Source organism: Salmo trutta, chromosome 21, assembly GCF_901001165.1.
Source record: "Salmo trutta chromosome 21, fSalTru1.1, whole genome shotgun sequence".
Taxonomy (NCBI): domain Eukaryota; kingdom Metazoa; phylum Chordata; class Actinopteri; order Salmoniformes; family Salmonidae; genus Salmo; species Salmo trutta.
The window spans coordinates 423,643-447,816 of NC_042977.1; the positions used below are offsets into that span (position 1 = coordinate 423,643).

At 43.7% G+C, this 24,174-nt stretch overlaps 1 protein-coding gene across 9 annotated transcripts in view; it reads left to right on the top strand.

Moving 5' to 3' along the window:
• Positions 1-24,174, top strand: part of asap1a (ArfGAP with SH3 domain, ankyrin repeat and PH domain 1a) — a 210,569-nt gene that overhangs the window by 155,871 nt on the left and 30,524 nt on the right. For 5 of the 9 annotated variants that reach the window (XM_029703926.1, XM_029703921.1, XM_029703920.1 and 2 more), the window contains 6 exons: positions 1,075-1,208; positions 3,237-3,328; positions 15,901-16,087; positions 20,676-20,761; positions 20,942-21,057; positions 21,586-21,653. In XM_029703926.1, coding sequence (XP_029559786.1) covers positions 1,075-1,208; positions 3,237-3,328; positions 15,901-16,087; positions 20,676-20,761; positions 20,942-21,057; positions 21,586-21,653 — 683 coding nt within the window. The remainder of the gene's footprint in view (positions 1-1,074; positions 1,209-3,236; positions 3,329-15,900; positions 16,088-20,675; positions 20,762-20,941; positions 21,058-21,585; positions 21,654-24,174) is intronic. The other 4 variants (XM_029703923.1, XM_029703927.1, XM_029703925.1 and 1 more) reach the window with 1 other exon arrangement.

Here is a 24,174-nt window from a genome sequence, read left to right on the forward strand (position 1 = left end):
TACCTGATGGGACTTTGATAAATGCAGAAAAGTCCCCAACCAAAATAAATGTTCCAAAACAGCGACTTGTTATTTTTGGGAAGCCAGTTTGATTCCGAGTTTGGACATGTAAAGTTTGTTTGTGAAAACTAAACTTCACTCGTGCATAAGAGGGAGGCTTGCGTTGCTAGCACATGGCACAGATAAAATACACTGCTGGAACTTAAGCTGTTTACATGTCCTAATAATTAGAAAGGTTGCAAAATAATACAGGCATTTTAATCAACGTATGCTTACTTCGATTATGACCTTACATCGATTAAGATAAGCAGAGTAAGGTGTTTGTATGACTAATGCCATACTCGGCCTACTGCAATAATCAGTTTAATATTTAATTATTAGTGTGCATGTAAACATAATCAATGTTTATTCAGTTTTTAAGGGCATTGACTCAGCTTGGTGTTAAGCCTAGAGCATCTTTGTATATAATGCAACTGCATGCATTGGCTTTGATGAATGACTGTTTCATTTTTATTTTATTTGAACCTTTATTTAACTAGCCAAGTCAGTTAAGAACAAATTCTTATTTACAATGACGGCCTACCCCGGCCAAACCGGGTGCACCGCCCTATGGGACTCCCAATCACGGCCGGTTGTGATACAGCCTGGAATCGAACCAGAGTCTGTAGTGACACCTCTAGCATTGAGATGCAGTGCCTTAGACCACACGCCACTCGGGAGCCCAACATTTGATAACCCTGGTCTCTGTACTGTTTGGCTCTAATGTACCTTATAAGCAGCTCCTCAATCAATCAGACTGACAGACAGTTGTCTGAATGTTTAAAGCTCCATCAACTTCTGTTGTCTTATTGTTTAGGAAATTCCAATCCTCTTTTGTATTTTTTTGTATTATTGATAAAGAGAGCGATATAATTGAATGAGAGGGGTCAGAGCGAAGGGAGTATACAGCGGTGGTACCAGGATTCGATCCCATGCACACAGGGTAAAATTTATAGTGTGTGCTGAAGGTGGAAACATACCCGCTAGACTTGCCCCAGACACTGTTGTCATCTGTTCTCTGTTCTCTCTTTGCAGAGCCAAAATGGCTGTCTACTAATCTTGGCATCCTGACATGTATCGAGTGCTCTGGGATCCACAGGGAGATGGGTGTCCACATCTCCCGCATCCAGTCCATGGAGCTAGACAAACTGGGGAGCTCCGAACTCTTGGTATGTTGACACATTCACTGAGTGTACAAAACATTATGAATACCTGCTCTTTCCATGACATAGACTGACCAGGTGAATCCAGTTGAAAGCTATGAGCCCTTATTGATGTCTCTTGTAAAATCCACTTCAATCAGTGTAGATGAATTAATTGTGTCTGTGCCATTCAGAGGGTGAATGGGGAAGACAAAAGATTTAAGTGCCTTTGAACGGGGTATGGTAGTAGGTAGAACTGCAATGCTGCTGGGGTTTTCACCCTCAACAGTTTCCTGTGTGTATTAAGAATGGTCCACCACCCAATGGACATCCAGCCAACTTGACACAACTGTGGGAGGCATTAACTTCCAAATGGGCCAGCATCCCTGTGGAGCGCTTTCGACACCTTGTATAGTCCATGCCCCACTGAATTGTGGCTGTTCTGAGGGCAGAAGGTTTGCAAATCAATATTAGGAAGGTGTTCTTAATGTTTTGTACAGTGTACAGTTTTGTTCAGTGTACATGTAGAATTATAATGGACCTATATCATTTTTGAAAGAACTGCCCCTCTTTCCGGCCCGTAAATTCATTTTGACAAACAAATTGTGTGGCCCTGGACCCACCTGTAGCACACGCTCCAGCAGGTATATTTCACTGGTCATCCTCAAAGCCAATTCCTCATTTGGCCGCCTTTCCTTCCAGTTCTCTGCTGCCAATGACTGGAACGAATTGCAAAAATAAGTAAAGCTGGAGACTCATATCTCCTTCACTAACTTTAAGCACCAGTTGTCAGAGCAGCTCACAGATCACTGCACCTGCACATTTCCCATCCAACTATCTCATCCCCATACTGTTATTTATTTTTTTGCTCCTTTGCACCCCAGTATGCCTACTTGCACATTCATCTTCTGCACATCTATCACTCCAGTGTTTAATTGGTAAATTGTGGTAAATTTAATTGGTAAACTTTGCCACTACGGCCTATTTATTGACTTACCTCATTTGCACACACTGTATATGGACTTTTCTATTGTGTTATTGACTGTATGTTTGTTTATTCCATGTGTAATTCTGTGTTGTTTGTGTCACACTGCTTTACTTTATCTTGGCCAGGTCGCAGTTGTAAATGAGAACTTGTTCTCAACAGGCCTCCCTGGTTAAATAAAGGTGAAATAAAATGTATTTTTTTTTTTTTAAATGTATGTATGTGTGTGTGTGTGTGTGTGTGTGTGTGTGTGTGTGTGTGTATATATGTATGTTTGGGGCAAATCCACCACAACACATCACTGAATAACTTCCTCCTTATTTTCAAGCATGGTGGTGGCTGCATCATGGTATGGGTATGCCTGACATCAGCAAATACTGGGGAGTTTTTCAGCATACAAATAAATGCAATATAGCTAAGCACAGGCAAAATCCTTGAAGAAAACCTGCTTTAGTCTGCTTTACACCAGAGACTGGGAGAAGAATTCACCTTTCAGCAGGACAATAACCTAAAACACAAGGCCAAATCTACACTGGAGTTGCTAACCAAGAAGACGGTGAATGTTCCTGAGTGGCCAAGCTACAGTTTTGACTTAAATATGTTTGAAAATCTATGGCAAACTTAAAAAATGCTGTCTAGTCATGATCCCCAACATCTTGACAGAGCTTGATGAATTTTGAAAAGAAAAATGGGCAAATGTTGTACAATCCAACCCAGAAAGACTCACATCTGTAATCGATGCCAAAGGTGTTTCTAACATGTATTGACTCAGGGAGCTGAATACTTATGCAAAGACTATATTTTAGCTATTGCATTTTTATTATTCTTAAAAAATAATAATCTTCCACTTTGACAGTACAGAGTATTTTGAGTAGCTGGTGAAAAAAATGAAAAATCAATCAAAATCAATTTTAATCCCACCTTGTAACACAATAAAATGCGAAGAAATACAAAGGGTCTGAAATACCTTTGAAAGGCACAGTATATGGTATGTTTAACTACTAAACTTTGTCTGTTTCCTAGGCAGTTTACATGTCATTCAACCCATCTGTTCTGCTCTCTCTCCTCAGCTGGCTAAGAACATAGGGAACAGTAGTTTCAATTGCATCATGGAAGGCAATATGCCATGTCCCTTGCCAAAGCCCACCCCATCAAGTGACATGTGAGTGTTATTGAATTGACATCAGTCAATTGAAATCAATGTGAATCTAGCCCTTTAATCTTTTCAACCCCTCTGAAATCTAAAATGGTTGTCATCATAGCAGGTTGCGAATATATGTGTCCGGGGGTGAAAGTAAATGTAATTACTTGTCGGTACAGGACCTCCTATCTGGAGGGGCGTAATTAATAAAGATATGTCTTTTAAAATGTATTACCTTTTATGTGGCATCCCGGTAAGTAGAACCAGTGATAATGTTTAATCTGATTTTCAAATAAATCACCATAGTAGCTAACGTCATAGTCAACATATCTCAAATCAAATTGTATTTGTCACATGCGCCAAATACAACAAGTGTAGACTTTAAAGTGAAATGCTTACTTACGAGCCAATTACCAACAATGCAGTTAAAAAGTAAGAAAATTAACAATTAGATCAAAATAAAATAACAATAACGAGGCTATATACAAGGAGTACTGGCACTGAGTCAGTGTACTGGGGTATGAGGCAGTTGGGTTTATTGATTGAGGTAATATGTACATGTAGGTTTGGTTAGGTGATTGATTGATTGAGGTAATATGTACATGTAGGTTTGGTTAGGTGATTGATTGAAGTGCTATGTACATGTAGGTAGGGAGTGAAAAACAAAACATACAGGTAGCTATATAATTCACTGTTTAGCAGTCGTATGGCTTTGGGGTAGAAGCTGTTCAGGAGCATTTTGGTCCCAGACTTGGCAGTCCGGTACTGCTTGCCTTGTGGTAGCAAAGGGAACAGACTGTGAGTCTTTGACTTTGAGTCTTTGGCTGGAGTCTTTTCAGGGCCTTCCTCTGACACCATCTGGCATAGAGGTCATGGATGACAGGGAGCTCGGCCCCTGTGATGTACTGGGCCGAACGCACTACCCTCTGTAGTGCCTTGCGGTCACAGGCCGAGCAGTTGCTCGGCTGCATGTTGCAGCCAGTCACGATGCTCTCTATGGTGCCGCTGTAGAACATTTTGAGGATCTGAAGACCTATGCCAAATCTTTTCAGCCTCGTGAGGGGGAAGAAGCGTTGTCGTGCCCTTTTCACGACTGTGTTGGTGTGCTTGGACCATGATGGGTCCTTAGTGATGTGGAAACCGAGGAACTTGAGGCTCTCGACCGTATCCACCACAGCCCGTCGATGTGAATGGGGGCGTGCTCGGCCCTCCGTTTCCTGTAGTCCACTATCAGCTCTTTTGTCTTGCTGACGTTGAGAGAGTGGTTGTTGTCCTGGCACCACACTGCCAGGTCTCTGACCTCCTCCCTGTAGGCTGTCTCATCGTTGTCAGTAATCAGGCCTACAACGTCATGTCGTCAGCTAACTAAATGATGGTGTTGGACTCATGTGCGGCCACACAGTTGAGGGTGACCAGGGAGTACAGGAGGGGGCTAAGCATGCACCCCTGAGGGGCCCCCGTGTTGAGGGTCAACGTGGCGGATGTGTTGTTCCCTACCCTCACCATTTAGGGGCGTCCCATCAGAAGGTCCAGGATCCAGTTGCAGAGGGAGGTGTTTAGTCCCAGAGTCCTTAGCTTAGTGATGAGCTTCGTGGGCACTATGGTGTTGAACGCTGAGCTGTAGTCAATGTACAGCATTCTCACATAGGTGTTCCTTTTGTTCAGGTGGGAAAGGGCAGTGTGGAGTGCAATACATTTACATTTACATTTAAGTCATTTAGCAGACGCTCTTATCCAGAGCGACTTACAAATTGGTGCATTCACCTTATGATATCTAGTGGAACAACCACTTTAGAATAGTGCATCTAAATCTTTTAAGGGGGGGGGGGGGTTAGAAGGATTACTTTATCCTATCCCAGGTATTCCTTAAAGAGGTGGGGTTTCAGGTGTCTCCGGAAGGTGGTGATTGACTCCGCTGTCCTGGCGTCGTGAGGGAGCTTGTTCCACCATTGGGGTGCCAGAGCAGCGAACAGTTTTGACTGGGCTGAGCGGGAACTGTGCTTCCTCAGAGGTAGGGAGGCGAGCAGGCCAGAGGTGGATGAACGCAGTGCCCTTGTTTGGGTGTAGGGCCTGATCAGAGCCTGAAGGTACGGAGGTGCCGTTCCCCTCACAGCTCTGTAGGCAAGCACTATGGTCTTGTAGCGGATGCGAGCTTCAACTGGAAGCCAGTGGAGAGAGCGGAGGAGCGGAGTGACGTGAGAGAACTTGGGAAGGTTGAACACCAGACGGGCTGCGGCGTTCTGGATGAGTTGTAGGGGTTTAATGGCACAGGCAGGGAGCCCAGCCAACAGCGAGTTGCAGTAATCCAGACGGGAGATGACAAGTGCCTGGATTAGGACCTGCGCCCCTTCCTGTGTGAGGCAGGGTCGTACTCTGCGAATGTTGTAGAGCATGAACCTACAGGATCGGGTCACCGCCTTGATGTTAGTGGAGAACGACAGGGTGTTGTCCAGGGTCACGCCAAGGTTCTTAGCACTCTGGGAGGAGGACACAAGGGAGTTGTCAACCGTGATGGCGAGATCATGGAACGGGCAGTCCTTCCCCAGGAGGAAGAGCAGCTCCGTCTTGCCGAGGTTCAGCTTGAGGTGGTGATCCGTCATCCACACTGATATGTCTGCCAGACATGCAGAGATGTGTTTCGCCACCTGGTTATCAGAAGGGGGAAAGGAGAAGATTAATTGTGTGTCGTCTGCATAGCAATGATAGGAGAGACCATGTGAGGATATGACAGAGCCAAGTGACTTGGTGTATAGCGAGAATAGGAGAGGGCCTAGAACAGAGCCCTGGGGGACACCAGTGGTGAGAGCACGTGGTGCGGAGACAGATTCTCGCCACGCCACCTGGTAGGAGCGACCTGTCAGGTAGGACGCAATCCAAGCGTGGGCCGCGCCGGAGATGCCCAGCTCGGAGAGGGTGGAGAGGAGGATCTGATGGTTCACAGTATCAAAGGCAGCAGATAGGTCTAGAAGGATGAGAGCAGAGGAGAGAGAGTTAGCTTTAGCAGTGCGGAGAGCCTCCGTGACACAGAGAAGAGCAGTCTCAGTTGAATGCCCAGTCTTGAAACCTAACTGATTAGGATCAAGAAGGTCATTCTGAGAGAGATAGCAGGAGAGCTGGCCAAGGACGGCACGTTCGAGTTTTGGAGAGAGAAGAAAGAAGGGATACTGGTCTGTAGTTGTTGACATCGGAGGGATCGAGTGTAGGTTTTTTCAGAAGGGGTGCAACTCTCGCTCTCTTGAAGATGGAAGGGACGTAGCCAGTGGTCAAGGATGAGTTGATGAGCGAGGAGAGGTAGGGGAGAAGGTCTCCGGAAATGGTCTGGAGAAGAGAGGAGGGGATAGGGTCAAGTGGGCAGGTTGTTGGGCGGCCGGCCGTCACAAGACGCGAGATTTCATCTGGAGAGAGAGGGGAGGGAGAAAGAGGTCAAAGCACAGGGTAGGGCAGTGTGAGCAGGACCAGCCGTGTTTCGTTTGACTTAGCAAACGAGGATCGGATGTCGTCAACCTTCTTTTCAAAATGGTTGACGAAGTCATCCGCAGAGAGGGAGGAGGGGGGAGGGGGAGGAGGATTCAGGAGGGAGGAGAAGGTAGCAAAGAGCTTCCTAGGGTTAGAGGCAGATGCTTGGAATTTAGAGTGGTAGAAAGTGGCTTTAGCAGCAGAGACAGAAGAGGAAAATGTAGAGAGGAGGGAGTGAAAGGATGCCAGGTCCGCAGGGAGGCGAGTTTTCCTCCATTTCCGCTCGGCTGCCCGGAGCCCTGTTCTGTGAGCTCGCAGTGAGTCGTCGAGCCACGGAGAAGGAGGGGAGGACCGAGCCGGCCTGGAGGATAGGGGACAGAGAAAATCAAAGGATGCAGAAAGGGAGGAGAGGAGGGTTGAGGAGGCAGAATCAGGAGATAGGTTGGAGAAGGTTTGAGCAGAGGGAAGAGATGATAGGATGGAAGAGGAGAGAGTAGCGGGAGAGAGAGAGCGAAGGTTGGGACGGCGCAATACCATCCGAGTATGGGCAGAGTGAGAAGTGTTGGATGAGAGCGAGAGGGAAAAGGATACAAGGTAGTGGTCGGAGACTTGGAGGGGAGTTGCAATGAGATTAGTGGAAGAACAGCATCTAGTAAAGATGAGGTCAAGCGTATTGCCTGCCTTGTGAGTAGGGGGGAAGGTGAGAGGGTGAGGTCAAAAGAGGAGAGGAGTGGAAAGAAGGAGGCAGAGAGGAATGAGTCAAAGGTAGACGTGGGGAGGTTAAAGTCACCCAGAACTGTGAGAGGTGAGCCATCCTCAGGAAAGGAACTTATCAAGGCGTCAAGCTCATTGATGAACTCTCCAAGGGAACCTGGAGGGTGATAAATGATAAGGATGTTAAGCTTGAAAGGGCTGGTAACTGTGACAGCATGGAATTCAAATGAGGAGATAGACAGATGGGTCAGGGGAGAAAGAGAGAATGTCCACTTGGGAGAGATGAGGATTCCAGTGCCACCACCCCGCTGGCTCGATGCTCTAGGGGTATGCGAGAACACGTGGGCAGACGAGGAGAGAGCAGTAGGAGTAGCAGTGTTATCTGTGGTAATCCATGTTTCCGTCAGTGCCAGGAAGTCTAGGGACTGGAGGGTAGCATAGGCTGAGATGAACTCAGCCTTGTTGGCCGCAGACCGGCAGTTCCAGAGGCTGCCGGAGACCTGGAACTCCACGTGGGTCGTGCGCGTTGGGACCACCAGGTTAGAGTGGCAGCGGCCACGCGGTGTGAAGCGTTTGTATGGCCTGTGCAGAGGGGAGAGAACAGGGATAGACAGACACATAGTTGACAAGCTACAGAAGAGGCTACGCTAATGCAAAGGAGATTGGAATGACAAGTGGACTACACGTCTCGAATGTTCAGAAAGTTAAGCTTACGTTGCAAAAATCTTATTGACTAAAATGACGAAAATGATACAGTACTGCTGGCTGGTGGAGTAGGCTAGCTAGCAGTGGCTGCGTTGTTGACTTTGTTTGAACGTGTAGCTGGCTAGGTAACCTCGATAGTTTCAGTACTACACCTTGTCATGATACAAAAGCAACTATGTAGCTAGCTAACATAACACAAATCAAGACGTTCCTTTGTAATGTATTTAGTTTCTACAATGCTGCTCGTCGGTAATAGTTGGCTAGGTTTGGAAAAATGGCGTCGCGGGGGACGAAAATAGCTGGCTAGCTAACCTCGATAATTACTAAACTACACAATTATCAAGCTATGACAAAGACAACTATGTAGCTAGCTAGCTAACACTGCACTAGTCAAATCGTTCCGTTGTAATGTATTAGTATCTACAGCGCTGCTAGTCGGTAACGGTTGGCTAGCTAGCAGTGGGTTTGATGATGACTAGGTGTGTTGACTAAGTCTGGAGTCTGGACAACGGCGTCGCGTCACGGCACGGCTGTCTAGCTAACCTCGATAATTACTCTAAACTACACAATTATCTTAGATGCAAAGACAACTATGTAGCTAGCTAACTAACACTAACACTACACTAATCAAGTCGTTCCGTTGTAATGTAATAGTTTCTACAGTGCTGCTAGTCGGTAGAAGTTGGCTAGCTAGCAGTGTTGACTACGTTAGGAGGACGAAAATAGCTGGCTCGCTAACCTCGATAATTACTCTAATTACTCTAAACTACACAATTATCTTTGATACAAAGACGGCTATGTAGCTAGCTAAGAAAAATTGCTCAGATCAAACAAATCAAACCGTTGTAATGTAATGAAGTGTAATATTACCTGTGGGGTGAAGCGAAGTGCGACTGCTCGCTCCAAACCGGAAGTACACTAGAGATTGCGTCATCTGTGGAGGCATTTCCAAATTGGAATGGGTCCAGGGTTTCTGGGATGATGGTGTTGATGTGAGCCATGACCAACTTTTCAAAGCATTTCATGGCTACAGATCTGAGTGCTACACGGCATAGGCGTAGTCATTTAGACAGGTTACCTTGGCGTTCTTGGGCACGGGGACTATGGTGTTCTGCTTGAAACATGTAGGTATTACATTTTATTTGTATTTATTTAACCCTCAATTTACCAGGTAAGTTGACTGAGACACATTTTAATTTACAGCAACTACCTGGGGAATAGTTACAGAGAAGAGGAAGGGGATGAATGAGCCAATTGGATGCTCGAGGTGATTAGGTGGCCATGATCGTATGAGGGCCAGATTGGTAATTTAGCCAGGACACCGGGGTTAACACTCCTACTCTTAAGATAAGTGCCATGGTATCTTTAGTGACCACAGAGGGTCAAGACACCCGTTTAATGTCCCATCTGAAAGACGGCACCCTACACAAGGCCATGTCCCCAATCACTGCCCTGGGGCATTGGGATATTTTTTTAGGCCAGAGGAAAGGGTGCAGCCTCTGGTCTCCTATCCAGGGACTGACCAGAACCAACCCTGCTTAGCTTCAGAAGCAAGCCAGCAGTGGGATGCAGGGTGGTATGCTGCTGGTCAAACTGGATGAAGGTTGAAAATGTCAGTGAAGACACTTACCAGCTGGTCAGCTCATGCGCTGAGTACGCGTCCTGGTAATTCGTCTGGCCCTGCGACCTTGTGAATGTTAACCTGTTTGAAAGTCTTACTCATATCGGCTACGGAACAATTGGTGCTTTCATGCATGGTTCAGTGTCGCTTGCCTTGAACCAAGCATTGAAGACATTTAGCTTGTCTGGTAGGCTCGCGTCACTAGGCAGCTTGCGGCTGGTATTCCGTTAGTAAATCGTCATAGTTTGCAAGCCCTGCCACATCGAATGAGTGTCAGAGCTGGTGTAGTAGGATTCGATCTTAGTGCTGTATTGACACTTGGCCTGTTTGATTGTTCGTATGCAGGCGTAGTGGGATTTCTTATAAGCATCCAAATTTGTGTCCCGCTCCTTGCCTTTAGCTCAGTTCGGATGTTGCCTGTAATCCATAGCTTCTGGTCAGGCTATTTATGTACGGTCACTCTGGGGACTACGTTGTCGATACACTTATTAATGAAGCCGGTGACTGATGTGGTAAACTCCTCAATGCCATAGGATGAATCCCGCAACATATTAAAATCTGTGCTAGCAAAACAGTCCTGCTAGCAAAACAGTCATGCATCCGCTTCATCGAACCACTTCCATATTGAGCGCATCACTGGTACTTCCTTTTTGAGTTTTTGCTTGTAAACAGGAATTAAGAGGATGATGTTATGGTCAGATTTGCCAAATGGAGGATGAGGGAGAGCTTTGTATGCATCTCTGTGTAGAGTAGATGTGATTTAGAGTTTTTTCACCTCTAGTTGCACATCAGACATGCTGGTAGAAATTAAGTCAAATGGATTCAGTTTCCCTGCATTAAAATCCCCAGCCACTAGGAGCGCCACATCTGGGTGAGCATTTTCTTGTTTGCTTATCCTCTATGGGACCGGCGGGACGAATTCGTCCCACCTACGTAACAGCCAGTTGAATCCAGTGGCGCGATTTTTAAAACGTTTGAAATACTATTACTTCAATTTCTCAAACATATGACTATTTTACAGCTATTTAAAGACAAGACTCTCGTTAATCTAACCACACTGTCCGATTTCAAAAAGGCTTTACAACGAAAGCAAAACATTAGATTATGTCAGGAGAGTGCCCAGCCAGAAATATTCAGACACCCATTTTTCAAGCTAGCATATAATGTCACAAAAACCCAAACCACAGCTAAATGCAGCACTAACCTTTTATGATCTTCATCAGATGACACACCTATGACATTATGTTATACAATACATGCATGTCTGTTCAATCAAGTTCATATTTATATCAAAAACCAGGTTTTTGACATTAGCATGTGACGTTCAGAAAAAGCATACCCCCCGCAAACTTCTGGGGAATTTACTAACAATTTGCTAAATTACTCACAATAAACGTTCACAAAAAGCATAACAATTATTTTAAGAATTATAGATACATTACTCCTCTATGCACTCGATATGTCCGATTTGAAAATAGCTTTTCGGATGAAGCACATTTTGCAATATTCTAAGTACATAGCCCAGCCATCACGGGCTAGCTATTTAGACACCCACCCAGTTCAGCCTTCACCAAAATCACATTTCCTATAAGAAAAATGGTCTTACCTTTCCTGTTCTTCGTCAGAATGCACTCCCAGGACTTCTACTTCAATAACAAATGTAGGTTTGGTCCCAAATAATCCATCGTTATGTTCCATCAACGATGTTTTGTTCGTGCGTTCTAGACACTATCCCAATGGTAAATCACGGTCGTGCGCATGGCGCAGAACGTGACAAAAAATTTCTAAATATTCCATTACCGTACTTCGAAGCATGTCAACCGCTGTTTAAAATCAATTTTTATGCAATTTATCTCGTAGAAAAGCGATAATATTCAGACCGGGAATCTGCAATTAGCTAAACAGCCGAATGAAAATACTCCACGGGGGCGAATCGCGCACACGCCTAATTCTATTGTCACCTGATGGGACGCTTGGAAAAGGAGATAATGTGTTTCAGCCTGAGGCTGCCTCGTCATCGTTCAGGTTTTTCCCGGGTTCTGAGAGCCTATTGGAGCCCTAGGAATTGTCACGTTACAGCTAAGATCCTGACTCTTCAATAAATAGAAGCAAGAACAACAACACCTTGTCAGACAGGGTACTTCCTGCATGAAACCTTCTCAGGTTTTTGCCTGCCATAGGAGTTCTGTTATACTCACAGACACCATTCAAACAGTTTTAGAAACTTTAGGGTGTTTTCTATCCAAACCTGAACAATAATATGCATATTCTAGCTTCTGAGTTGGTGTAGGAGGCAGTTAAAAATGGGCACATATTTTTCCAAAATTCTCAATGCTGCCCCCTAGCCCGTAGAGGTTAAGGCCTTATAGAATTGGTTGAGTGAGATCTTAGTGCCAGCATCGGTATGTTGTGGTAAATAGACAGCAATGAATAATACAGATGAGAACTCTCTTGGTCTACACCTTGCCATAAGGTACTCTACCTCAGGCGAGCAAATACCACTAGACTTCTTTAATATTAGACATCATGCACCAGCTGTTATTGACAAATAGACACACAGCCCACCCTTCCTCTTACCAGACGTAGCTTCTGCATTTTCTTGTTTGCTTATGGCCTGGTGGTAAATAGACAGCTACAAAAAAATACAGATAAACTCTTAAACTCTTTTGGTAAATAGTGTGGTCTACAACTTATCATGAGGTATTCTAACTCAGACGAGCAGAACCTTGAGACTTCCTTTATATTAGAGACTGCGCACCAACTGTTGTTGACAAAGAGACACACACCCCCTTCCGTCAGCTTACTGGAAACAGCTGTTCTGTTCTATATAGAAAAAACAGCTAGATTTATACACTGCTCAAAAAAATAAAGGGAACACTTAAACAACACATCCTAGATCTGAATGAAATAAATAATCTTATTAAATACTTTTTTCTTTACATAGTTGAATGTGCTGACAACAAAATCACACAAAAATAATCAATGGAAATCCAATTTATCAACCCATGGAGGTCTGGATTTGGAGTCACACTCCAAATTAAAGTGGAAAACCACACTACAGGCTGATCCAACTTTGATGTAAAGTCCTTAAAACAAGTCAAAATGAGGCTCAGTTGTGTGTGTGGCCTCCACGTGCCTGTATGACCTCCCTACAACGCCCGGGCATGCTCCTGATGAGGTGGCGGATGGTCTTCTGAGGGATCTCCTCCCAGACCTGGACTAAAGCATCCGCCAACTCCTGGACAGTCTGTGGTGCAACGTGGTGTTGGTGGATGGAGCGAGACATGATGTCCCAGATGTGCTCAATTGGATTCAGGTCTGGGGAACGGACGGGCCAGTCCATAGCATCAATGCCTTCCTCTTGCAGGAACTGCTGACACACTCCAGCCACATGAGGTCTAGTATTGTCTTGCATTAGGAGGAACCCAGGTCCAACCGCACCAGCATATGGTCTCACAAGGGGTCTGAGGATCTCATCTCGGTACCTAATGGCAGTCAGGCTACCTCTGGCGAGCACATGGAGGGCTGTGCGGCCCCCCAAAGAAATGCCACCCCACACCATGACTGACCCACCGCCAAACCGGTCATGCTGGAGGATGTTGCAGGCAGCAGAACGTTCTCCACGGCGTCTCCAGACTGTCACGTCTGTCACGTGCTCAGTGTGAACCTGCTTTCATCTGTGAAGAGCACAGGGCGCCAGTGGTGAATTTGCCAATCTTAGTGTTCTCTGGGAAATGCCAAATGTCCTGCACGGTGTTGGGCTGTAAGCACAACCCCCACCTGTGGACGTCGGCCCCTCATACCACCCTCATAGAGTCTGTTTCTGACCGTTTGAGCAGACACATGCACATTTGTGGCCTGCTGGAGGTCATTTTGCAGGGCTCTGGCAGTGCTCTTCCTGCACCTCCTTGCACAAAGGCGGAGGTAGCTGTCCTGCTGCTGGGTTGTTGCCCTCCTACGGCCTCGTCCATGTCTCCTGGTGTACTGGCCTGTCTCCTGGTAGCGCCTCCATGCTCTGGACACTACGCTGACAGACACAGCAAACCTTCTTGCCACAGCTCGCATTGATGTGCCGTCCTGGATGAGCTGCACTACCTGAGACACTTGTGTGGGTTGTAGACTGTCTTATGCTACCACTAGAGTGAAAGCACTGCCAGCATTCAAAAGTGACCAAAACATCAGCCAGGAAGCATAGGAACTGAGAAGTGGTCTGTGGTTTCCACCTGCAGAACCACTCCTTTATTGGAGGTGTCTTGCTTATTGCCTATAATTTCCACCTGTTGTCTATTCCGTTTACACAACAGCATGTGGAATGTATTGTCAATCAGTGTTGCTTCCTAAGTGGACAGTTTGATTTCACAGAAGTGTGATTGACTTGGAGTTACATTGTGTTGTTTAAGTGTTCCCTTTATTTTTTTGAGCAGTATAATTTCCATGTAAGTTTATGGAAGGGGGTGAGAACCATGAGCCTCCTAGGTTTTGAATTGAAGTCAATGTAGCTAGAGGAGAACGGAAGCTTGGTGTCCTCCGGCTACACCAGAGAGTGCTGTTGAGGCTACTATAGACCTTAATTTCAAAACAGTGTGCTTTAATAAGTTATATGAATATATTTAGTATAGTTTTGTCTAAAAATTATAACTTTTTTAATGTTTCACTATAAAGAAAAATGAAATTCACTCAGTAGGATGGTCCTCCTCTGAGGATCCTCCACTGCTGCACACGTTCATCCACTCTAAATTAATTCCAGCATCCAACAGCACATCAGCCATTTGATGGATCGAAAAATACTTGTGCAAGAAAAACACCGGAAGTGTAATAATATTTGTAACCTGGACAGGAGCGGCAGAAATATTTTTTGACAGGGGGTACAAAAAAAGTCATTTTTAAGTTTCATTTAGATATTTTTCTGCTTATAATTTCTGAAATTTGGTAGGCTATTTGTTAGTCAACTTGTCTATTATTAGATAGGCGACATACAGCTTCTCTTCTGTCTCTTTCCTCACCAGAATGTCATACATTTATAGAATGAATGCATCATCAACAATCTAGTTGACATCTGTAAAGTTTTCTCTTTCATTTCTGCTTCTCTCGCAGAGCAACGACGTCCAAGTCTAGAACCAACAGGACCTTGAACAGCTTCTACCCTGAAGCCATAAGACTGCAAAATAGTTAGTCCGGGTAGCTACTTGGTTAGCTACTTAACTATCTGCATTGACCTTTTTTTGCACTAACTTTTTTGACTCATCACATACGGTGCTGCTACTGTTTATTTGTCAATTTATTTCAAGTTATACTGTATGTACATATCTACCTAAATGACCTCATATTCCTGGTCATCGACTCGGTACTGGTACCTCTTGTATATAGCCAAGTTATCGTTACTCATTGTGTATCTATTACTTTTATTATTACGTTTTATCTTTCTATTATTTCTCTATTTTCTCTCTGCATTGTTAGGTCCCGTAATTAAGCATTTCACTGTTAGTCTACAACTGTTGTTTACGAAGCATGTGACGAATAACATTAGATTTGATTTAGGGACCAGGGAGATTTTCTGTGCAAAATTTACAAATTACAACAGTTAAACTGGTTTTAAGGAAATTAAAATCTGTCAAAACGATCCAACATGTTTCTGATAGTATTTCAGTTAATCTGGATGCATATTTTATTTGGTTGAATGTAAAATACTGTCAGTTTTATGTCGCTGAAAAAACAAAACATGTTTATGCTACATAAGACGGTCCTTAAGCTCACATTCACATTATCTCAAGATACTGAAAGAAAGATATCATATTTCTCCAAGGAGGCCTACAGTCAGTGTCCAGTTACTTTTCCAACTTTTACTGTTCCATCTGAACTTCAAAGGTTCAAACCAGGGAGTGCTGTTATTGTGATAGGCAAATATTTTACCGATACGGTGTACCACCACTATTTACTTTACTCCGTACCTGCTTACTTTCACCCCTGACTGTGTCAATAAATATAAATTCTCTCCATGTGGTGCAAATCAAATACATTTCTGATACCGGTCTAAGTATTACTTTACTGGCAAACAGATAATTATGATAAGAAACAAACCTTATATTCTCTATGGCAGGACGGTGAGGAAGGAGTACATCAACGCTAAATACGTGGACCACAAATTTGCCCACCAGACTGGCAAAGCCACGGTTCCAGGCAAGCTGTCGGAGGCGGTGCACTCCCGAGATCTGCTGTTACTTATCCAGATTTATGCCGAGGGGGCAGAGCTTATGGAGCCCCTGCCCGAAGCAGGAAAAGTAAGGGTAGTTGTGTTCATTTTATTCTTAAATGGCATATGAACTGAAGTGCACAACGAGTCAGAAAATAATTCTGAAAGCTTCAAGTAGGACACAATTCCTAAACAATTTGGCACCACTGGACGAAGACGTGGTTATGAAACTGGTGGTATTTGATATATTTTTATTTATGTATATTTTATTTAAAGTACCAGTCAAAAGTTTGGACACACCTACTCATTTTCTTTATTTTTACTATTTTCTACATTGTAGAATGATAGTGAAGACATCAAAACTATGAAATAACACATATGGAATCATGTAGAACCAAAAAAGTGTTGAACATATCAAAATATATTTTATATTTGACATTCTTCAAAGTAGCCACCCTTTGCCTTCATGAGAGCTTTGCACACTCTTGGCATTCTCTCAACCAGCTTCATGAGGTAATCACCTGGAATGCATTTCAATTAACAGGTGTGCCTTGATAAAACTTAATTTGTGGAATTTCTTTCCTGCTTAATGCGTTTGAGACAATCTGTTGTGTTGTGACAAGGTAGAGGTGGTATACAAGTTTTGGTAATAGACCAATTACATATTAAGGCAAGAACAGCGGAAATAAGCAAAGAGAAACAACAGTCCATCATTCATTTCCTCTTTGATCTCCGACTCGTCCCTCGGCCTCGCCGACCAACCCATGTGCCCCCCCAAAAAATATTTTGAGGTTTCTTCTTGGGCTTGTGTCGTGGCCGCGAACCCTGTCGTTGTCGCTGTCCTTCCTTCACCGCTTGTGTCTCCCGCCATGGAAGGCGATCCTGTCCTGCCTGGATTTCCTCCCAAGTCCAGGATCCCTTTCCATCCAATATCTCCTCCCAAGTCCAGTATGTCCCCCACTCCAGGTCACGCTGCTTGGTCCTTTGGTGGTGGGAGATTCTGTCACGTTTGTTGTACGATGGAGACCAAGGCGCAGCGTGTTTATCGTTCCACATTTTATTTTAACTGTGAAACTATGCAAGACATACTAATAAAAACAAAACAACAAACTGTGACGAAGAGGAGCAACATACACTAACTTAAAATAATCTCCCACAAACCCAGGTGGGAAAAACATCTACTTAAATATGATCCCCAATTAGAGACAATGATGACCTGTAATTGGAGATCATCCCAAAAATCCCAACATAGAAAAACAGAAACTAGAACATAACAACATAGAACATTTAAACTAGACAAGGCCCCGTCATGCCCTGACCTACTCTACCATAGAAAATAAAAGCTTCTATGGTCAGGACGTGACACAGACACATCTCAACATCAACTGTTCAGAGGAGACTGCGTGAATCAGGCCTTCATGGTCGAATTGCTGCAAAGAAACCACTACTAAAGAATACCAATAAGAAAAAGAGACTTGCTTGGGCCAAGAAACACGAGCAATGGACATAAGACCGGTGGAAATCTGTCCTTTGGTCTCATCAGTCAAAATTTGAGATTTTTGGTTCTAACCGCCGTGTCTTTGTGAGCTGCAGAGTAGGTGAACCGATGATCTCCGCATGGAGGATGAGGTGTGGGGGTGCATTGCTGGTGATGCTGTCAGTGATTTCTTTCGAAATCGAGGCACACTTAACCAGCATGGCTACCACAGCATTCTGCAGCGATACGCCATCCCTTCTGGTTTGTGTTTTGTTTTATTTTTAAGAGGGCAATGACCCAAAAACAACCTCCAGGCTGTGTAAAGGCTATTTGACCAAGGAGGAGAGTGATGGAGTGCTGCATCAGATGACCTGGCCTCCACTATCACCGGACCTCAACCCAATTGAGATGGTTTGGGAGAAGTTGGACCGCAGAGTGATGGAAATGCAGCCAACAAGTGCTCAGCATATGTGGGAACTCAAGACTTTTGGAAAAGCATTCCAAATGAAGCTGATTGAGAGAGACAAGATGGCACCGACAGAGATTGTTTCCTCGCTATGAGGAAACAATCCAGTATTTTGTTTTTTTATGTAATATTTCTTACATTGTTAGCCCAGAAAATCTTATTACATTCAGCCGGGAAGAACTGTTGGATATAAGTGCGATGTCAACTTACCAACATTACGACCAGGAATACGACTTTCCCGAAGCGGATCCTCTGTTTGGACCACCACCCATGACAATGGACCTAATCCCAGAAGTCGACCCAACGACACTGCAGAAGGGGCAGACGGAGCGGCCTTCTGGTCAGGCTCCATAGACGTGCACATTGCCCACCGCTCCCGAGTATACTACTCGCCAATGTCCAGTCTATTGAAAACAAGGTAGACAGAATTCAAGCAAGGGTTGCCTTCCAGAGAGATATCAGAGATTGTAACATTCTCTGTTTCACGGAAACATGGCTCTCTCGGGATACGTTGTCAGAGTCGGTGCAGCCACCGGGCTTCTTCATGCTTTTCGCCGACAGAGATAAACACCTCTCTGGGAAGAAGGGTTCTCGTCAGTTATCGTCACAGCTGTATATATTCCCCCTCAAGCAGACACCACAACGGCCCTTAAGGAACTTCACTGGACTCTAATGTAAACTGGAAACCATATATCCTGAGGTTGCATATATTGTAGCTGGAGATTTTAACAAAGAAAATTTGAGAACAAGGCTACCTAAATTTGATTGCAGCACTCGCATGGGCAATACACTCGATCATTGCTACTCTAACTTCTGCGACGCATACAAGCATCACTAGCCGCATCCTAGGAGCATACGCAGACCAGCTGGCTGGAGTGTTTATGGACATATTCAATCACTCCCTATCCCGTCTGCTGTCCCCACATGCTTCAAGATGGCCACCATTGTTCCTGTACCCAAGAAGGCAAAGACAAACTAATGAACTAAATGACTACCGTCCGGTAGCACCCACTTCTGTCGTCATGAAGTGCTTTGAGAGACTAGTCAAGGATCATATCACCTCCACCTTACCTGCCACCCTAGACCCACTTCAGTTTGCTTACTGCCCCAACAGGTCCACAGTCGAGGCAATCGCCATCACACTGCACACTGCCCTATCCCATCTGGACAAGAGGAATACCTATGTAAGAATGCTGTTCATTGACTATAGCTCAGCATTCAACACCATAGTACCCTCCAAGCTCATCATTAAACTGGAGGCCCTGAGTCTCAACCCTGCCCTGTGCAATTGGGTCCTGGACTTTCTGATGGGCCGCCTCCAGGTGGTGAAGGTGGGAAACAACGTCTCCACTTTGCTGACCCTCAACACTGGGGCTTCACAAGGGTGCATGCACAGCCCCCTCCTGTACTCCCTGTTCACCCATGACTGTGTGGCCATGCACACCTCCAACTCAAGCATCAAGTTTGGAGACAACACAACAGTAGTGGGCTTGATTACCAACAATGACGAGACAGCCTACAGGGAGGAGGTGAGGGCCCTCGGAGTGTGGTGTCAGGATAACAACCTCTCACTCAATGTCAACAAAACAAAGGAGATGATCGTGGACATCGGGAAACAGCAGAGGGAGCACCCCCCTATCCACATCGAAGGGACAGTAGTGGAGAAGGTGGAAAGTTTTAAGTTCCTCGGCGTGCACGTCACAGACAAACTGAAATGGTCCACCCACACAGACAGTGTGGTGAAGAAGGCGCAACAGCGCCTCTTCAACCTCAGGAGGCTGAAAAAACCCTGACAAACTTTTACAGATGCACAATCGACCGCAAGGCTCTCCAGAGGGTGGTGTGGTCTACACAACGCATCACCGAATTCAAACTAACTGCCCTCCTAGACTCCTACAGCACCCGATGTCACAGGAAGGCCATAAAGATCACCAAGGACAACAACCACCCTGTTCACACCGCTACCATCCAGAAGTCGAGGTCAGTACAGGTGCATCAAAGCTGGGACTGAGAGACCGAAAAACAGCTTCTATCTCAAGGCCATCAGACTGCTAAACAGCAGTCACTTACTCAGAGAGGCTGCTGCCTACATAGAGACTCATATCACTGGCCACATTAATAAATGGACCACTAGTCACTTTAAACAATGCCACTTTAACATATCTTACATTACTCATCTCATATGTATATACCGTACCTTATACCATCTATTGCACGATGCTTATACGGCTCATCCATGTGTTTATATGTACATATTCTTATACCTCCCTTTAGATTTGTGTGTATTAGGTAGTTGGTGGGTAATTGTTAGATTACTTGTTAGATATTACTGCATTGACGGAACTAGAAGCACAAGCATTTCACTACACTCGCATTAACATCTGCTAATCATGTATACGTGGCCAATAAAATTTGATTTGAGAATGCCAAGAGTGTGCAAAGCTGTCATCAAGGCAAAAGGTGGCTACTTTGAAGAATCTCAAATGTATAATATATTTTGATATGTTTAACACTTTATTGGTTACTACATGATTCCATATGTGTTATTGCATAGTTTTGATGTCTTCACTATTATTCTACAATGTTGAAAATAGTAAAAATAAAGAAAAACCCTTGAATGAGTAGGTGTGTCCAAACTTTTGACTGGTATTGTAGTTGAAACCCATTGAGATCAAAATGCTGTATGCCAGTGATACCAGTATACAAATGTCGAAATTAATACAGACTCGTTCTCAACAGGAGCCCGGTGAGACTGCCCTCCACTACTCTGTTAGGACTGCTGACCAGACCTCCCTGCATCTAGTGGACTTCTTGGTGCAAAACAGGTATATGTCAGTAGTGTTCTGGCAGAGGGATCTCAATCACACATTTAAAGTTGGAACTTATAACCAACACATTTACTAAATACTTGTTAATGACTTTCTAATGATTATCTTAACCCTTTTATTCTTTGTATATCTGTCACTAGAATTTGACTATCAGTCTCTCTCACTCTCCACCCCCAGTGGTAATCTAGACAGGCAGACGGAGAATGGAAACACTGCACTACACTACTGCTGCCTGTACGAAAAACAAGAATGTTTGAAACTGCTACTGCGGGGCAAACCAGCCATCGACATCGGTGTGTGCAAACTCTCGGATTGTCCCCATCGGACTTGTCATCTCATTGCATGTTTTTAATATTAGATTTCAAATGACTGAAATATGTGAGGCAAACCAAGGTGTTTTGTTAGAGGTTGGAGAGAGAGAGAGACATGATTTGTTTGTTCTGGATAGCTATGAAATACATTTGTATGTCAACTACTTTACAAGTATTTTTTTTCTTCAGAAATATATCAAATAGTTTAGGAAAAGTAACTACTGTAATTGTAAAAAGCAGTCAAGTCATTATCTGCCCCTTTATCACAGTATTTAACAATTCTTCAAATTCCAGATATTTTCCACTAACCATTTTTACAAGTATTTATCCTAGGTCTGGTGTTGTTTTTCTAAAACCATAATTGGATTTATGTTGATGCATGTAATTTCAATTCAATTCATTACAACTTAATGTATCCCCTTGGGGCCATATAAGAAAGCCATAGTCAAATTACAAATCACGTCATGAGGCTCCGCACTTATGGTGACCACTGGCTACTTGTTCTTTCAGCCAATCAAAGTGGAGAGACTGCTCTGGACATTGCAAGAAGGTTGCGAGATACCCAGTGCGAGGAACCAGTGAGTATCAGCCTTCTAGGCATCAATATCTAGAAGGCTGGATTATTTCCGGCAAAACTTTAAACAGTTTTAGAGACTGTCAGACATGATCTGTTAGTGCTCCAGTTCTCCCAGTCATAACTAGCAACAGAGGACAAGGAAAGCATGCTATGTCCCGTAGAAGTGCGGACAATGTGAGTACCCTCATGTATGCTTCTTTAACTCCCCTGAATACCTCTGTCAACCTGGCAGCTAGTAGTTGAAATGAACCTCCCACAGTATCACCACATCCAATCACATAATACAAACATCAAGTGGCATATAGTATGTACAGTGCTTTCAGAAAGTATTCACACTCCTTGACTTTTTCTACATTTTGTTGTTTACAAATTAAATTAATAAAAAAGTGCTGAAATGTCTTAAGTCAATGTGAGCTGAACAAGTAATTTGGTGTCACTCTAAAGCGGAAAGGTGGAATAAACGAGTCAGGAGTAGGTTTTCTTGATTGAACACAGTTCTCTATTGAGAGATTTCTGACACTCCAACACAATCAATGAGAATCTCCCAAGGAACAACATGCATCTTCTTCTTTAGATCACACAGGAACACAAGATGATTATCTTTAAACTATATCAACAATCACAGATTTGTCACCGTCTTAATGGATCTTCTTGGAAAGCTCCCCTCTCTTGGTAGCCATTCTACAGAGAGAGTTTATCTTCCCCCTTCCTGCTGGTTCCATCCTCTCTCTTATAGGGGAAAGAGAATATGTCATTAGTATGTGCGTAATTGCCTCTGGTTACCTTGTCTCACATGCCTTGTTGGGCTACTATCCGTGAGCCCAGTCTGCCCTCTGGTGGTCATTCCACAATAAGTATTCAACCCCTTTGTTATGGTAAGCCTAAATAAGTTCAGGAGTAAAAATGTAATAATAATAATATAAGTGTGTGTGCAATAAGTGTGTGTGCAATAATAGTGTGTGTGCAATAATAGTGTTAACCATGATTTTTGAATGACAACATCATCTCTGTACCCCATACACACAGTACAATTATCTGGAAGGTTCCTCAGTCGAGCAGTGAATTTCAAACACAGATTCAACCACAAATACCAGGGAGGTTTTCCAATGCCTCACAAATAATTGCACCTATTGGTAGATGGGTGAGGTAACAAAAAAGCAGACATTGAATATCCCTTTGAGCATGGTGAAGTTATTAATTACACCTTGGATGGTGTATCAATTTCACCATGAGGCCAATGGTGACTTCTAAACAGTTACAGAGTTTAATAGCTGTGATATGGGAAAACTGTGCATGGATCAATAACATTGTAGTTATTCCACAACACTAACTTAATTGACAGATTTGAAAAGAAGGAATCCTGTACAGAAGAAAAATATTCCAAAACATACATCCTGTTCACAACAAGTAACTAATGTAATACTGAAAAATATGTGGCATAGCAATTCACTTTTTGTCCTTTATACAAAGTGTTATGTTTGGGGCAAATACAACACATTACTGAGTACCACTCTTCATATTTTCAAGCATAGTGGTGGCTGTATCATGTTATGGGTATGCTTGTAATCGTTAAGGACTGGGAAGTTTTTAAGGATTAAAAATAAACTAAACGGAACTAAGCACAAGCAAAATCCTGGAGGAAAACCTGTTTCAGTCGTGCTTCCACCAGATACTTTGAGATGAATTCACTTTTCAACAGGTCAATAACCTAAAACACAATGCCAAATCTACACTGGAGTTGCTTACCAAGAAGACAGTGAATGTTTCTGAGTGGCTGAGTTACAGTTTTGATTTTAATCTACTTGAAATCTATGGTAAGACCTGAAAATGGTTGTCTAGCAATGATCAACAACAGAGCTTATAGAATAATGGTCAAATGGTGCACAATCCAGGTGTGGAAAGCTGTCAGAGACTTACCCAGAAAGACTCACAGCTGTAATCGCTGCCAAAGGGGATTCTATATAGTATTGACTCAGGTGTGTGAATATTTATGTAAATTTGATATTTCTGTATTTAATTTTCAATAAATTTGCAAACATTTCTAAAAACATGTTCTTACTTTCTCATTAAGGGGTATTGTGTGTAGCTGGGTGAGAAAAACATTTATTTCATCCATTTTGAATTCAGTCTGTAAAACAACAAAATGTGGAATTAGTCAAGGGGTATGAATACTTTCTGAAGGTACTGTACTATATGCCATGACTACAGTATTGCATGTCTACCAGTACAACTTTTTCAGTATTGTGGCTAGCTCTCACAATGTAACTAGTCTCATTAATCCAGTCATCCTTTTTGACAATGGTCAGTTCAGACAGGAAACGCAATGTATTCATTTAACCATTTATTAGATGTAAATTACAATACATTAGGTCTTGACGTTCAGGGTAGCTCAGTGCCATAGCGATGCTCAATCATTACCATAATAATAAACTACAGGTATAGCTATACCAATCCCCCTGACTGGAACAAAAAGCAGAGCAAAGCAGCTGGAGGCTGGGGTGGTGGTGGTTTAGCAGTAAACA